This window comes from Haliotis cracherodii, unplaced genomic scaffold (genome assembly GCF_022045235.1).
Source record: "Haliotis cracherodii isolate W230 unplaced genomic scaffold, xgHalCrac1.p SCAF_18, whole genome shotgun sequence".
In the NCBI taxonomy this organism is placed as follows: Eukaryota; Metazoa; Mollusca; class Gastropoda; order Lepetellida; family Haliotidae; genus Haliotis; species Haliotis cracherodii.
Genome location: NW_027266273.1, coordinates 22456725 through 22475034, shown reverse-complemented (window position 1 = coordinate 22475034; position 18310 = coordinate 22456725). Strand labels below are relative to the sequence as shown.

At 44.1% G+C, this 18310-nt stretch overlaps 1 protein-coding gene across 3 annotated transcripts in view; it reads right to left on the bottom strand.

The window, feature by feature from the left end:
- Positions 1 to 18310, bottom strand: part of LOC139465895 (uncharacterized) — a 92763-nt gene that overhangs the window by 838 nt on the left and 73615 nt on the right. For all 3 annotated transcript variants that reach the window (XM_071247878.1, XM_071247881.1, XM_071247879.1), the window contains 18 exons: positions 18162 to 18284; positions 16788 to 17002; positions 16358 to 16459; positions 15516 to 15686; positions 15141 to 15320; positions 14147 to 14333; positions 13231 to 13466; positions 12078 to 12258; positions 11233 to 11334; positions 9736 to 9861; positions 8944 to 9072; positions 5375 to 5451; positions 4296 to 4401; positions 3304 to 3417; positions 2980 to 3108; positions 2107 to 2268; positions 1091 to 1315; positions 412 to 605 (listed from right to left, as the gene is read on the bottom strand). In XM_071247878.1, coding sequence (XP_071103979.1) covers positions 412 to 605; positions 1091 to 1315; positions 2107 to 2268; positions 2980 to 3108; positions 3304 to 3417; positions 4296 to 4401; positions 5375 to 5451; positions 8944 to 9072; positions 9736 to 9861; positions 11233 to 11334; positions 12078 to 12258; positions 13231 to 13466; positions 14147 to 14333; positions 15141 to 15320; positions 15516 to 15686; positions 16358 to 16459; positions 16788 to 17002; positions 18162 to 18284 — 2759 coding nt within the window. The remainder of the gene's footprint in view (positions 1 to 411; positions 606 to 1090; positions 1316 to 2106; positions 2269 to 2979; positions 3109 to 3303; positions 3418 to 4295; positions 4402 to 5374; positions 5452 to 8943; positions 9073 to 9735; positions 9862 to 11232; positions 11335 to 12077; positions 12259 to 13230; positions 13467 to 14146; positions 14334 to 15140; positions 15321 to 15515; positions 15687 to 16357; positions 16460 to 16787; positions 17003 to 18161; positions 18285 to 18310) is intronic.

The window sequence follows — 18310 nt, the reverse complement described above, 5'->3', positions numbered from 1 at the left end:
AGAGGATAGAGGATAGTCACTTTTCAATATGTTTGTTGACATATATACACAGAGGAAATTAATTATTTGACACTGTTTTGTGTTTTAATATAATTAATTTTGATGTGCAAGGGCATCAATTTGTTTAGATCACGTACGTGACTTTATTGATAAAGATTATAGTTTAAATTATCAACAAGGTTTGAAGAGTAGTCTCCCTTTGACCCTTAACGTCAACTGGTGTAAGTGTCAAGACTATTTAGTTTTAATTTTGACATGGCATGTGCGATATGGATACCAGGTAGTGTACATTTAATGAATTCGTTATGGTATCTAAAGGCATCATAACTAAGAGTACGCTTACATTATACATTATGGGCCGGATTACGGCAACGACAGTATGTATCCTATTGTTCACGTGGTACTACTTACAGTGGTATTGTAGGCTAGTTGTCCGACACACTTGACTTGTATAGACTGTTGCTCAACTGTGGGCGTACAGCACATGGTCGCCACCTTGCCGCAGCCCCCTCCGCACTGACCATAGTCCATGAAGATAGACTCGCACCCCTTGTCATCCTTCCTCGATCCCCACGCAGCCATCTTGGAGCAGTTGAGCGGCTTTTCTACAACACAAGGGAGTCAATACTGTACAATGCTGAGAGAGAGAGAGGCTCGGTGACTTGCCTGATTGCGTGTCTTCGTACCCTGATGGCGTCGACTGTTGCTCATAAAATCAATCACAAATTGTCCGGTTCAGACTCATTTATTTCAGGCCGAAGCCATTTAGCGTTAAACAACGAATCTATCACAGACCAACCTTCATAAGCGAAGTCCTGAACGAACCCATCACAGACCTACCTACCTTCACAAGACATGTCCTGTACGAATCTATCACAGACCCACCTTCACAAGAGATGTCCTGTACGAATCTATCACAGACCTACCTTCACAAGAGATGTCCTGTACGAATCTATCACAGACCCACCTTCACAAGAGATGTCCTGTACGAATCTATCACAGAGCCACCTTCACAAGAGATGTCCTGTACGAATCTATCACAGAGCCACCTTCACAAGCGATGTCCTGTACGAATCTATCACAGACCCACCTTCACAAGCGAAGTCCTGTACCACTGTCATGGGCAGGCTCTTCACGCAGGCGTCCTTCTCCAGCTCGCAAAGGTTGACGTAGGTCTTGACGAAGTTGCCGACGCGACCGCACACAGGGTCGTACCCGCGGTTGTCACACTTCTTGCAGGTACAGTCAGTTGCAGAGGTCTCGTTGTTGGAAACACACACCTGACCCTTGGGACACGTGGAGGCAGTGCAGGGCCCTGCGCACAGGTACAAACACACATGAACGCCAATACAGTGAAATTGCATGCTAGAAGTTTTTTAGGGAACGTTTTCTATCCCAGAAGATGCAAGAACAAAGCACACATTTTACATTTCTTAGCTTCTATGATAACAAAAAAACAAACTGTATTTGAGTATCAGGTCCAATGCACTGGGAACTAGATCTGGAGATGCTGTTTCAAGTCAATCTGGAGTGTACATGCATATTGTTCTTGTAGTTGTATACAGAAGATCAACAAATATCATTGAAAATTAAAGGCAAGTATGACATTATGTTATATTTTGTGCAGTGTACGATATACAATGTCTATTTGTCATCTGAGGCGTAGACATCCCTATCCAAGATTTGTCCTAGGTCCCGTTCCTCAAAGCCATCTTAGCGCTGAGATGATCGTAACTCTCATAGTCTTAACATAACCTAACGATACTTGCGGTAATATAGCTATGTAGAACAGTGTGACGTTGTACAAAACAACATTAGCTCTACGACTGTCTTAAGTCTATGTTAAAGTATGGGAGTTAAGATCATCTTAGTGCTAAGATCGCTTGGTACAACGGCACCCTGGTCCATGGTTGTGATTCTTGTTTTGGCAGCACCATGCCTGTGCTTATGGGCTTCTTCGAAGTGATGCATGCTTTTCTTACACATTAAGCTGATGCAGTAACTGAAATACTGTTCAAAGCGGTGTAAAGGTTGCGTCACTCATGACCTGAGACCCCCGGTGGAATCTACAGAAGGGAAGTATCCATCTTACTGCACCATTCTTACCTTCTGGGCATGTTCTGTAGCATAAGGCGATTGCAGTCTCCTTCAGCGGGTTGCCATTGGAGTCTAAAGCGTTGCCAAGGGGAACACGTGTTCTGGATTCGTACCCAGTACCACATGTAACACTACAGGGTCCCCATGGCCCCCACTGTGCCATAGGATAACCTGGAATATAGCACGAGACATTACATTACAGATGTGTCTTGTGAAGAGAGTAGTACCCCCTATCCAATCCCTACATTACATTACAGAAAGTTTTGTGGAGAAGGTAGTATCCCCTATCCAATCCCTACATTACATTACAGAAAGTGTTGTGGAGAAAGTAGTATCCCCTATCTAATCCCTACATTACATTATAGAAAGTGTGCTGTGAAGAGAGTAGTATCTCCCATCAAATGCCAACATTACAATACAGAAAGTTTTGTGGAGAAAGTAGTATTCCCTATGTAATCCCTGCATTACATTATAGAAAGTGTATTGTGAAGAAAGTAGTATCCCCTACCCAATGCCTACATTACAATACAGAACGTGTTGTGGAGAAAGTGGTATCCCCTATGTAATCCCTGCATTACATAATAGAAACTGTGTTGTGAAGAAAGTAGTATCTCCTATCCAATGCCAACATTACATTACGGAAAGTGTTGTGGAGAGAGTAGTATCCCCTATATAATCCCTACATTACATTATAGAAAGTGTGTTTTGAAGTAAGGAGTATCTCCTATCAAATCCCTGCATTGCATTATAGAAAGTGTGTATTGAAGAAAGTTGTATCCCTTATCCATCCCTACATAAAATAACTGAAAGTGTGTTGTAGTGAAGGTGGTATCACCCATCCCTATATAACGTAATAAAGGTGTGTTGTGGGGGAAATGGTACCTGCTCCAGATCCTTCACATGCCTTGCCGGTGGAGACGACGGTGATCTCCGAGTTGCCGAGGCCGCACGTGTACTTCTCGAAGTCACACCTGCTCTTGAACATCAGGTGGGTGGAGGAGCACACAGACTCTACAACACAGCAAGAGGTTCGTATATAGAATGGAGTGGAGTGGAGTGGAAAGGAGTGGAGTGGGTAAATAAATCTTTAGATTTTAGGCAATAAATATTTATCATACATACAGCTCTGTATTGGGAGATGCGGTTGTGTGCATGAAGATCGTATGACCGAGCAATGTACACTAGCTCTGTGCATGTTATATTCACCTATAGTAACATTCGACTCCGACTCCGTGCACAGGGGGCACTGACACTTCGCCTTGCCGTTCTCCACCACACACACCTGGCTGGGCAGCTCACACTTTGTGCTGGCGCAGTCATCTGAAACAACAAACTAGCATGTAGTTGTACCCTTCAAACACCGTCCGTCCTGGAGTACAACAGCCGTCCACCCGTCCTAGAGTACAACAAACATCCACCTATCCTTTAGAACCATATATGTTCATAGGTCCTTTGAGCTATACATGTCCACCTGTCCTTTAGAACTATACATGTCCACCTGTCCTTTAGAACTATACCTCTCCACCTGTCCTTTAGGGCTATACATGTCCATCTGTCCTTTAGAACTATACATGTCCATCTGTCCTTTAGACCTATACATGTCTACCTGTCCTTTAGAACTATACCTCCCCACCTGTCCTTTAGAACTATACATATCCATCTATCCACCTGTCCTTTAGGACTATACATGCCAATCTGTCCTTAAGAACTATACATGTCCACCTGTCCTTAAGAACTATACATGTCCACCTGTCCTTTAGGACTATACATGTCCACCTGTCCTTTAGGACTATACATGTCCACCTGTCCTTAAGAACTATACATGTCCACCTCTCCTCAAGAACTTTACATGTCCACCTGTCCTTTAGAACTATACATGTCCACCTGTCCTTTAGAACTATACATGTCCACCTGTCCTTAAGAACTATACCTCTCCACCTGTCCTGTAGTACCAGACCCGTCCATCTGTCGTATATTCACATGCTCTTGTAAACGACATGACATTATTATGTCACGGTGAAAAGGCGAAAAGATATATTTGATTGAGTGGCCCATAAATGAAAATATTCAATTTCCCTCCTCCATTAAAAAAAATATGGTATTTGGCAAAGACATCTTTTATGTATCCCTGCTTCATGTAAGGGTGTAACAACCTACACATGTGCCCGCACTAACGTAAGACCAGTTACCAAGCCTACCTTTGCATGGACCATCATAGGATTTCTCCACGAAGTTCTGGTTCTTGCAGGCCTTGATCACCAGCTCCTTCTCCGAATTATATGTCTTCCCGTCAGTGCCACAAACCTACAACGTCAGCAAAAACAAACATGCAACATCAGCAAAAACAAACATGCAACATCAGCAAAAACAAACATGCAACATCAGCAAAAATAAAAATGCAACATCAGCAAAAACAAACATGCATGAGCAACAAAACCACTTTTGGAGGGCACAATCAGCAAAAGAAATTACATGTAGCCAGTTATGCCACATCAGAAAAACTACAACATATCTGAAAACATGCTACATCCGCTACATGAGCCTGTTGACCCGTGAAGATCCGGGTTAGTGACTTGGTTGAAGCATGTCATCGTATCCCAAATGTGTAGATCGTTGCTCATGATGTCAGTCACCCAATAGTCTGGTCCAGACTCGATAATTTACAGAATGCAGTCATATGATTGGAATATTGCTGAATGCGGCGTTAAACAACAAACAAACAAACAAAACCTGTGGTATCCGCAACTACTTGAAACATCAGTAAAACCAAACCGGAAGCAATAGCAAGATACACTCGCCACATCAGCAACTCTAAGCCTCCCAAATCAGCAACAAACTGTAGGAACACAACTGCAACATTAACAACCAAATTTGCATCATCGGCAAATACATCAATGCAACATCAGCAACACAATTTGCATGGTCTGCAAACACTTCAGCAAATCTACACCTGCGGCACACCTTGAAACAAGAAGGCTGCACTAGGGGTAGAGTGAGTGCTTTTGGTTGTATGCGTTGTGTCTGAACTGCTGCACTGAAGTCTCCATGAAGGGTGGCCGTCCAAGATGGAATGCGTGACAAGGAGACACCTTCTCACTCTTGTATTCGTGGGGAACATTTCCCATGGTTGTGGTCTCTGTATGAGTGTCATGTCCATCTTCCATTGCAGCCAACGACACTCATGCGTTTGTGTAATACTTGTACACTAGAAGACCCTTCAACTTTTAATTGAGGTCAGAAAACGATTGTCGAGAAACTTAGAAATCATGGCACGAACCTTTCCTGGGTTGCTGCACGACTCTCCGAAGCATGAACAACATATGGTTCCATTGCCAACATTCTCAAAACCGGAGCCTGCAAATATAATAAGGCATTAGTCGTGCAGTATTGGAGTTTGCTGGTTTATTAAGAACTAACAGCCAAAAGACTTTTATTAAACATACTTCGAGGATCAATCGTTACTTCGAAAGTCTCTACAGTTCCCTATACAGTTTTACTACGTCAGCAGAACATTAGACAAGATGAGAAAAAGCGTTTCGGCCTTGTAGTTTGCCCAAATACAATAACGTCAAAATGTACCGCTACCGTATATATCAAATTAAGATATGTGATGTGTGCAGTCGTGAGTCATCATCAGTGTATTGTTGTTCTGTAAATTATTCAGTTGACACTTACGGTCGCTGACACACTGAATGATGGAGACTTACGGTCGCTGACACAGTGAATGATGGAGACTTACGGTCGCTGACACACAGAAAGATGGAGACTTATGGTCGCTGACACACTGAATGATGGAGACTTACGGTCGCTGACACACTGAATGATGGAGACTTACCGTCGCTGACACACTGAATGATGGAGACTTACGGTCACTGACACACTGAATGATGGAGACTTACGGTCGCTGATAAGGGTGAAACGATACACCGATATTCCGATGCATCGCGATACTTAACCCACGATACGATATACGATAAACGTGGGCCCATTTATCGATACGCCACGATACGGAACGCAAATCTCAAGTACAGCGTTTCCTCGCTACTGTGCCTTTCAAAAAACCGCAAACTTGGTTATAGCGCGCGGTAACGCATGGCTCCCAAAAACGTACTTACATTTTTAATAAGCTCAGGTTTTACAACGACAGATGTTTTTCCCCATCTCATTAAACATTATCAGCTGATCCCCGCAAGCACATAACAATAGAAATACAAGTCTGCAAGTCCGAACTGAAGTACGCAATTCAATACCATTATTATATTATCTTGTTATTAAAACGTGTTCATTATATATCTGGACTTGTGTTTGTAGTATTTTTTATTAATTTTACTCAAAATTTCATTTAAAGTCTTGTTTTTTTATCATTGCGTATCGAGATACGTATCGTATCGTGACCAGAATATCGAGATGCGTATCGTATCGTGACCTTCCTGTATCGTTGCAGCCCTAGTCGCTGACACACTGAATGATGGAGACTTACGGTCACTGACACACTGAATGATGGAGACTTACGGTCACTGACACACTGAATGATGGACACTTACCGTCACTGACACATAGAATGATGGAGACTTATGGTCGCTGACACACTGAATGATTGAGACTTACGGTCGCTGACACACTGAATGATGGAGACTTACGGTCACTGACACACTGAATGATGGAGACTTACGGTCGCTGACACACTGTAAGATGGACACTTACGGTCACTGACACACTGAATGATGGACACTTACCGTCGCTGTCACACTGAATGATGGAGACTTACGGTCACTGACACACTGAATGATGGACACTTACCGTCGCTGTCACACTGAATGATGGAGACTTACGGTCACTGACACACTGAATGATGGACACTTACCGTCGCTGATACACTGAATGATGGAGACTTACCGTCGCTGACACACTGAATGATGGAGACTTACGGTCACTGACACACTGAATGATGGAGACTTACGGTCGCTGACACACTGAATGATTGAGACTTACGGTCACTGACACACTGAATGATGGAGACTTACGGTCACTGACACACTGAATGATGGAGACTTACGGTCACTGACACACTGAATGATGGAGACTTACGGTCACTGACACACTGAATGATGGAGACTTAGTGTCGCTGACACACTGAATGATGGAGACTTACGGTCACTGACACACTGAATGATGGAGACTTACGGTCGCTGACACACAGAATGATGGAGACTTACGGTCACTGACACACTGAATGATGGACACTTACCGTCGCTGATACACTGAATGATGGAGACTTACCGTCGCTGACACACTGAATGATGGAGACTTACGGTCACTGACACACTGAATGATGGAGACTTACGGTCACTGACACACTGAATGATGGAGACTTACCGTCACTGACACATAGAATGATGGAGACTTATGGTCGCTGACACACTGAATGATTGAGACTTACGGTCGCTGACACACTGAATGATGGAGACTTACGGTCACTGACACACTGAATGATGGACACTTACGGTCGCTGACACACTGTAAGATGGACACTTACGGTCACTGACACACTGAATGATGGACACTTACCGTCGCTGTCACACTGAATGATGGAGACTTACGGTCACTGACACACTGAATGATGGACACTTACCGTCGCTGATACACTGAATGATGGGGACTTACTGTCGCTGACACACTGAATGATGGAGACTTACGGTCACTGACACACTGAATGATGGAGACTTACGGTCGCTGACACACTGAATGATGGAGACTTACCGTCACTGACACACTGAATGATGGAGACTTACGGTCACTGACACAGAATGATGGAGACTTAGTGTCACTGACACACTGAATGATGGAGACTTAGTGTCGCTGACACACTGAATGATGGAGACTTATGGTCACTGACACACTGAATGATGGAGACTTACCGTCACTGACACACAGAATGATGGAGACTTACGGTCACTGACACACTGAATGATGGACACTTACCGTCGCTGTCACACTGAATGATGGAGACTTACGGTCACTGACACACTGAATGATGGACACTTACCGTCGCTGATACACTGAATGATGGAGACTTACCGTCGCTGACACACTGAATGATGGAGACTTACGGTCACTGACACACTGAATGATGGAGACTTACGGTCGCTGACACACTGAATGATTGAGACTTACGGTCACTGACACACTGAATGATGGAGACTTACGGTCACTGACACACTGAATGATGGAGACTTACGGTCACTGACACACTGAATGATGGAGACTTACGGTCACTGACACACTGAATGATGGAGACTTAGTGTCGCTGACACACTGAATGATGGAGACTTACGGTCACTGACACACTGAATGATGGAGACTTACGGTCGCTGACACACAGAATGATGGAGACTTACGGTCACTGACACACTGAATGATGGACACTTACCGTCGCTGATACACTGAATGATGGAGACTTACCGTCGCTGACACACTGAATGATGGAGACTTACGGTCACTGACACACTGAATGATGGAGACTTACGGTCGCTGACACACTGAATGATTGAGACTTACCGTCACTGACACACTGAATGATGGAGACTTACGGTCACTGACACACAGAATGATGGAGACTTACGGTCACTGACACACTGAATGATGGAGACTTACGGTCGCTGACACACTGAATGATGGAGACTTACGGTCACTGACACACTGAATGATGGAGACTTACGGTCACTGACACACTGAATGATGGAGACTTACGGTCACTGACACACTGAATGATGGAGACTTACCGTCACTGACACACTGAATGATGGAGACTTACCGTCACAGACACACTGAATGATGGAGACTTACCGTCACTGACACACTGTAGTCCTTGCTTCTTGAAGCCACCACAACACACACATTCAAACCCGCCCCTTGTGTTCTTGCACTCGGAGTTAGGAGGGCAGTTGTCCTTCCCTGTAGCGCACTCGTCAAAATCTGCAACAAAGTCAGTGAAGAAGTGAGTCAGTGGACAGTGAGGTAACAGTATCATCGTGTGGTAGAGTCATACAATGGATGGGCGAGTGAGTGAGTGAATGATAGAGATAGTGCTCTATATAGTTAGTGACAGAGAGACCTGTGAAGACCCGGGGTAGAACAGGTCTTCAATAACCCATGCTTACGTAAGAGGTGACTATTCTTCATGTAAGAGGCGAGTATCGGGGTCAGGTGGTCAGGCTCGCTGACTTGGTTGATGCATTTCATCGTTTTTCAATCTCATGGATCAATGTGCATGATGTCAAGCACTGGATTGTCTGGTTCAGACTTGATTATTTAAGCTGGAATATTGCTGAGTGCGGCGTTAAACAATAAACAGAGTTAATCAGTGAGTGAGTGAGTGAGTGAGTGAATGGAGTTTAGAGCCTACACCAGGCAAACCAGGACTGACAGGGTGACGATTCCTATGTCACCGCTTCATACAGCCAGCTTGGTCACCGGGTGTGCTGGGGTTACACCTAGGGAGCAGGGCTACATTGACGATTCCTATGTCACCGCTTCATACAGCCAGTTTGGTAACCCGGTCCTGGTTCCAGCTGTCCCTGACCACACGTTACAACACAAGACAACAACGTCCACCTTGGCGGCGAGGTGTACACATACCGAGACAGAAGTCCTCCACGCCGTAGTACCCCTCCTTGCAGATGCACTCCGCCCCACCGTCGATGTTCCTGCAGTCCTGACCTGGCTTGGTGCAGTTGTGCGTCCTCGTGGCACACTCGTCCACATCTGTCAAAAATATAAACAGCATGTACAAGGATGTCAGGAAATTGCAAACGTTATAAAAGCAGGAAACTGACTCCTACGGAAGACTTTGGGGGCCACTTATTTTATTTCTTTTTTTAATTGAAATTTCAAGATATACACGTTGACTTTTCAAGTTAAAATGTTAAAATTTCAACTTATTATCTTGAAATTTCAACAAAGATATTCAAATTTCAACTTAATATAAATTTCAACTTATTATCTTGACATTTCAAAATAGCATCTTGAAATTTCAAGATAATAAGTTGAAATTTCAAGATAACATAAATTTAAATGTTAAGATTATAACTTGAAATTTCAAGTTAAAATCTTAAGATTTCAACATATTATCTTGAAATTTCAACTTAGTATTTATCTTGAAATTTCAACATAGCATCTTCAAATTTCAACAAAGCATCTTCAAATTTCAACTTAATATAAATTTCAACTTATTACCTTGACATTTCAACATAGCATCTTTGAAATTTCAAGATGATAAGTTGAAATTCCAAATTATAATCTTAACATTTCAACTTATGTATCTTGAAATTTAAACTTAATATCTTGAAATTTCAAGAAACAAAACAACTGGCCCTGAAAGGCTTCCCTAGATTCGACTACCTTCGCAAAATTGCTTCGAAGTTTATATCTCCAATGTTGCCTACACTTATGAAAGACCTCAGCTACGCACCGGTTAGAGACTGACTTTCTCTATCTTAGACTAACATCATGATAATGATAACAATTATCCCAGTAATTTGTCTAGACCCCTCCCAGGTAAATTCTGACCCGATAGTCGATACTCTCCTACCCAGAAATCCTAGTATAATGCTAAGTCATCCCTGTGCCGGAGTGTAGGGCCGATAGAGGGCGACACCATGTATGTTTGTAAACGCAGAAAGAAGTACCTACCTGAAATTCTGTTTTAAAATTATCCGTAAATGGCCTCAAAGTTTGCCGTTTTTTATCCGTTGACGTGAACCTGCTGAGAAACCTACCCATCATAGGTAACGCAGGAGATACGAATGTACGATACCCGTGAAGACCCGGGGTAGAATAGGTCTTCAACAACCCATGCTTGTCATAAAAGCCGACTATGCTTATCGTAAAAGGTGACTTACGGGATCGGGTGGTCAGGCACGCTGAGTTGGTTGATGCATGTCATCGTATCCCATTTGCATGGATCGATTCTCATGATATCAATCACTGGATTGTCTGGTCCAGACTCGATTATTTACAGATGGCCGTCATATAGCTGGAATATTGCTGAGTGCGGCGTTAAACAACAAAACAAACCAACTAAACGAATGTGCATGGGGAATATATCCAGGCATTACAGAGTGGAGGCCCACGTACCCACACACATCTCGCAGTCAGCTGTGTATCCCATCTTGCAGACACACTTGCCCTCCTTACACTCCTGGTTTTTGCTGCAGTTGACTTTGTAACACGGGTCCTCTGAAACACGACGGCGGGGAGATTGAAATCTTTAAGTATACTACAATAGGCAACAACACCGCAACACCAATAGACGTTGTGGCGAAATAGCAGCAGGAATACCTACGAGTCTTATTCAAGCACTGTGTGACTTTCATATAAACTAAAGCGGTATACCTAGAGAGCTTTGCTGTTGTACCCTTAATCTCTTGATTGTCCACGAAGTCAAAATATATACTGTATATAAATCTAACAGTTAATTTAAATACAATGAGGCAATGGCTCACACATGACACTTATTATAACATCGAGTGAGTGAGTGAGTGAGTGAGTTAGTTGGGTTTAACGCTTTGAACAGTATTCCGATATCTCACGGTGGTATAACGTCCAACTACAAATGGGTAACAATCTGTGGAACATTGGGCTATAATCATGATTTTGTATAGTACTAACAGAGAAAATCTAGACAGTGTAATAAATCATTTGTTTCAATCTGAGACAGTGTATGTGTTTACTTAAGCTAATCATCAAGTGCTAGAGTGATCTATACCATGTAAGTTGAGTTTGCTGACAATCTGTATGACTTGATTCAAATTTGCTAAGAATGCCAATTGGTCAGAGCCTTGCCTCCTTGAACCCAAGATGCCACGGATATTACAAACACAGAGTTTAAATCCTCGAATGTATTAACAAAATTTTTATGAAAATGAATCTCTTCAACTGATCCTGTAAAGATATATAGTTGTCATTATTTATAAACCTACCGTCGCATTTCTCGCCATCGCCGATGAATCCGTCTTTGCAGTGGCAACCGTAGACGCCTTGTTCCAGGTCAAGGTCACAGATGGCGTTCGGGTCACACACGAGAGACTTGTTATTGAACACGTTACCCTCATTGCAGATTCTGTACGCTCCACACCCGTCATTGACAACCGTCTCCCCAGCCTGCGTGCCACACAAGGTCATGTGTTATAACTGTCATGTGACATTGTGTCACACGGTATGGTTCCTGAATGGGGACTTCCGTTTCAGCATCGCATAAGACAATGGGCAATCAGAGGACACACAAACTGATACGTACATATGTATCAATCCAATCACAGTACTTTCATCTGGGATATTCTGGTTGTTCTAGGACGTTTCCATATTTGTAAACGTGGGTCAGTGACATTCGGTGTGTTGATTGCAGTAAAAGATTCAAAACCGATATTGTTGTTTATTTTTGTTTGATAACAAATTCTATCCACTTTAGCTGTAATAACGGTAACGCTATTTTTAACGCAGCCCCAAGTGGTTTATTGTACAATTAACAACGACCACGAGTCTTTTATTTCTTATATGAGATATTAACTTTAGGTAGAGCCTCTTAAGGATGTTAGTAAAAGGTACACGCTTTAATTTTTTTTACCCGTATGGAAATGATAATGACTCCATCAACAGAATCCGACCGCGGCAATGTCGGACAAGTCCAATTTATTAACAAAGCGCCTAAAGTTTCACGTCGATTATCTGTACCATTTCTCCCAATAGCAATTGTCATATCTCTCCCACTTTGGGATGCGATTGTTCGGCCATTGCGTTTATCTACGTTACCCAGCCACAACTATGGAGAACAACTCACTAGACACCTCCGTCTGAAAATAACGTCGTACAAATTACGACGTCATCAAGTTGCGAGCGCATGTTCGAATCTCCAGAAATGACGTCATGATTGAACAATGTTGTATCGTGAAAAAAAACACACGCTTCGTTCCTCATTGTTCTTTGTGACTTATCGCGTAGCTATCTTATATTAATATTTAAAACAACCCGAAGCACGTTTGATATAAAATGGGAGGAAACTCCATTTCTTAACTGCTCAAACAGTCCTCCATTGTATCATCCATAGTGCGCATGACCGGAAGTGGTGCTACATACCTTCATGTAGGTGACAGAGTCGCCCTCCTCGTAGATGCAGCCGCACTCCTCCGCGGGAACGCAGCGGTCTTGGTCCTTGTAGTAGCCGTCATTGCAGAAGCAGCCGTCGAGGCACGACGACGCGGGGACTTCGGTGGTGTTGGTCAGCAGCCCCAGACATGTCTGTACTGGACCTGGGTCGGTGTCGGCCATGCCGCCACACACGCTGTATACCATGTTCACTCCACAGGACTCCCCTGCAACGTTGACTACAGTGTTAGAGGACGACGCTGGTACACACAATATACAACACATCCTACTCTGAAGTTGGTAATTGCAACGTTTGGAAACGTCATTTCATGGCATTTGCTGTAACGTATATTCGCCCAATGAAGGGACACTTTCTATAAACGCCAGAGCCTACCCGACACTGTACACTGTATGTGCAATTCATCGATGGTCTGTATTACAACCTCGGACATTTACAATGCTCCTAATAATCTTCATCGACCCAAATTCATTCTTCAGGCAAGCTTCTGCCCGGAATCTGACGGCGCCCGTCACGCCATATTTTGAGCTTTTTGATTTGCGTAGTAAATGGTATAGTACCAAACCATTTTATTGATAGTTCCTTTGAATGAGACAGGTCATTATCTACCATCATGGCAAACAGTACCGGCAGATACTGAGACTGAGGATGACACCTCGGAACATAGATGCATATGGAATGCTGCTTTATTACGTCGCGGAAAGTTGAGGTCGACACAAAAGTAACATTGGTTATAATATCTGGACTAAATCTTGACAAGAGTTCTCTTTCTTTATATTTTGTATAAAACTTCACATATATAATATTAACGGGCGCACCAGTGGCCAAGAAAATATCGACAATGTCCTTATCTCCGGGCAGAGGTTTATGTGACCCGACTTGACTCACCACACCGGAGGCCATTGGCGTTCCTCCATACTGGGATCTGTTCTCCAATAGCTCGGCACTCGTCCGCTACCCTCCCCGCGGTGGCGCACATGTTGTCCATGGCGGTCTGGGGGGAGCTGCACATGTCGATGTTGCAGCCTCTGTACAGTCCCTCCATGATGGTGGAGCTGATCTTGGGGATGCAGTCCTAGATTCACAGAAGTACACCACGATACATCTTGTTGTATGTGTAATGTTTCAACATGTATTCATATCAATAAAGATAACCTCCGTGGGCTAGTGGATGGAGTGTCTGCCCGAGGAGTAGAAGGTCCATGGTTCCATTCCCGGGGTCGTCATACCAAAAGACGTTAAAAGATGGTACTTGTTGTTAACCTGCCTGGCGCTCGGCATTATGGTGATAAAACAAAGACGTGTCGACTCGGAGTCAGTATACTGTGCGTGAGGGGGCTATCCATGTTAAACTGCATGGTATCTAGTCCGGACTAGAACAAACAGCCACATAGATTGTATAGTTTGTCAGCAATATTCCAGGTTAGTAAACAGGACCAGACAATCCAGTGGTTGACATCATGATCATTGATCCATGCAACCAAGTCACGGAGCCAAACGGTCGATCCATTTAGTCGTCTCTTACGACAGGCACGGGTTCAAACCGACCACTCCTTGAATCCACACAATTAGTGACCTAGTTATGACGTGGTTTGTGACATGGTAATGGCATGATTCTGATTGAGAAACGATACTTGCCTTGAAGAGACCGGTGAAGATCCAGGGTAGAATAGGTCTTCAGCAACCCATGCTTGTCGTAAGGGGCGACTAACGGGATCGGGGGGTCAGGGGGGCTAAACTGGTTGAGGCATGTCATCGTATCCCGTAGATTGATGCTTATGATGTCAGTCGTTGGATTGTTTGGTTCGATTATTTACAGACCGTGGTCATATAGCTGGAATATTGCTGAGTGTGGCGTTAAACAACAAACAAACAAACAAACCTTGAAGACAGATGTCTGGAGTCCCAGGAGGTAGCCACACATCATGGCGGCCATCTGTTGGCTCATGCCGCACACGGGGTTCATGGACGGAGGCTCATCACAGTCTCGCTTGCACCCGGGACTCTGCAGCACTGATGCATTCGACGCCCACGAGGTGCCGAACTGGTTATTGTTGGTTGTCTGTAAAACAGGACCAACTTCAATGAAACAAGCGTAGCTGCGGAATGTGAACCGTTATCACGGTACGTAATTTTGAACAATAACTTACCAAACGCGTTACCCAGAGATGTCCAGGTCAAACCATGATTGTCACCAAAGTCGCATTAGTATTTCAGTTAAATATGACAGGCTATTTCAACTAGCAGCTACACGTACGATCTGGCCTGCATTTGGGCACCCTGGCCCAATCGTCCAGTCGTCCTTGTCATCGTTGTTGTAGTTGCCGCAGATGCCACACACGTTCTTCTGGAACTTCTTGTCCACGAAGATCTGCACCTTGTCCCTGCCATCCCAGGTCACGGTCAGGTTGATGTTGCTGCTGAAAATCTGGGGGAAGACGTACCCAGAGGTTAGGGGTGAGTGAGTATGGTTTTACGCCGCCTTAAGTAATATCGACGGCGGGGGACACCAGAAATGGGCTTCATACATTGTACCTGTCTGGAGACTGAACCTCGGGACTTCAGCGTGACAACCGAACAGTAAAACCATTACCCTATCGTTAGGAATGCATGGCTCAGTTGGGTTTAACGGCGCTTTTAATTAGATCCCATTTCAGCTTAATCATAGGTGATGAAGCCCATTTTTGGTGTCCCCCGCCGTGATATTGCTGGAATATTGTTGACATTGAACTAACCTCATCATCGGTTAACGAGGTGGAAAATGAAATCGTGAACGCAAATATGATGAAAAGTCGAGTTGCATACGTGCACGAAGTAATTGAGATACATTTGCCATCATTTCTGTAATATCCCAGCAACACAAAAGAAATAGAAATACTTAGCATCCTCCTCTTTCATCGATAGTATGGTAATGATACGTTTAGATATATACATGTATTATACTGCAGGACAGACCCTACTCGAGTCGTACAGTTCAACTGTAGGCCTGTTTGTCGTGAATGAGTTTAGTCACCTGTATTGGCTGAAATGTCCCTTTCCTGATCTTTTAACTACTGAAACAAAACGTGTACGTCACCACCATGTTTTAGATCTACGTACCACTTCCCTGCCGGTGTCGATGACCGAGAAGCCGTTCCCGTTGTAGCCGGCTTTGATCTGTCCGTTCACACGGATCTCCCGATGCTGCCGCATTTCGATCAACTGGATGAGAGGTCAGATGAAGATGCAATTATTGCATGAATACACACGCGGATGGAGCAATTGTTGCATGAATACACACGTGGATAGAGCAATTCTTGCATGAAAACACACGAGGATAGAGCTTGAAGATTGCTGGGGACTATTATATCCTTGACACGAAGGTTGCTAGGGACTATTCTATCCTTGACAAGAAGGCTGCTGAGGACTATTCTATCCTTGACACTAAAGTTACTGAGGACTATTCTATCCTTGACACGAAGGTTACTGAGGAATATGTCATGGTGTTTTAGCGCGGTGATCGTATAGATGGAAGCATGTCTGTACTTACAGTGCCCTTGTACTTGACAGTGATCCCCTTTACCCAGGCGGCATGCTCCACTCTCAGACCCTTGTCCCAAGAATTCATGATGACCTCGAAGGTAGGTGTCCCGCCATCACAGTTGTCCCGGCCCATGGTGTACTCACAGAGACCCATGTAGTCCAGCCACTTCTGGTCAAACGACAGGCAATGGGGATCGCCGAAACACACGCATTGGCCTTGAGCTGGGGAATGGATTAAAGAGGAACGGTCTGGTTATTTAACCGCAATGAAACGCAGGGCAACGGAAGTCGCCGAAACACACGCATTTGCCTTGAGCTGGGGAATGGAATGAAAAGGAGAGGTTTGGTTATTTAACCGCAATAAAACGCGGGGCAACGGAAGTCGCCGAAACACACGCATTGGCCTTGACCAGGAAAAAGGACTAAGGAAGAAAGTGTATTTGCTTGTTTGTTGTTTAACGCCGCACTCAGCAATATTCCAGCTATATGACAGCGGTCTGTAAATAATCGAGTCTTGACAAAACAATCCAGTGATTGACATAATGAGTATCGATCTACGCAATTGGGATACGATGACATCCATCAACCAAGTCAGCAAGGCTGACCATCCGATCTCGTTAGTCGCCTCTTACGACAAGCTTGGGTCTGAAAACCTTTCTGTGTTTGTGTCTCTGGAAAACACAATCACACAGTTGGCAGGGTTGGGTGGAGTCCGGGTGCTATGGACTGAGAAGGTTCATTGCGTCATTTCTTGATAATCATAACGTGCATGTTCGTTATTCGATTCATCCTTTGTATACCCTTTGGCGCAAAGAGGCTAAAGGTTGAAATGGAATGTGAAATATGTTGTAGGATTAACCTCCGCGTCTGGTACAGTTCTCTACTTATGCCGACTGAAAATCAAAGTTCTTCGTGGTATTGTCGCATGCATTTGATTATACAAGGCTGGCAAAGGACTCACACATTACTTCGGGGACGTATTTCCAGCTGTTAACGTTAACGTAGTGTTTACGGAAGATCACAGTTCCAGCATGGACATTATACCGCTTTAGTGGTTAAAGCGTTCGCTCGACACGCCGAAGACCCGGGTTCGATTCCCGACATGGGTACAATGTGTGAAGCCCATTTCTGGTGTCCCCCCGCCGTGATGTTGCTGCAATATTGCTAAAAGCGGTGTAAAACCATACTCACTCACCCACTATACCGCTTTATGGAATGTCCTATACGTTAGTACACATCGAGTGACTATGTCAGTTATTGTGTAGCTTATACAACCGATCATCATTCTAAATAAATAAAATAAGCACTGGACACAGCCAGTCATTGTATACAACAAATAAGAGTACATGTTAAAAAGGTGTGGGTAACATGCCAGCCTCACCTTCACAGGTCTTGCCGTCCCCGACGAAGCCTCTCTTGCACTTGCACGCAAACGTCCCATCCAGGTTCTCACACTTGGCGTCCGGATCACAGTCAGAAGTTCCCTCGGTACACTCGTTAATGTCTGCACACAACAGCATAATAATATTA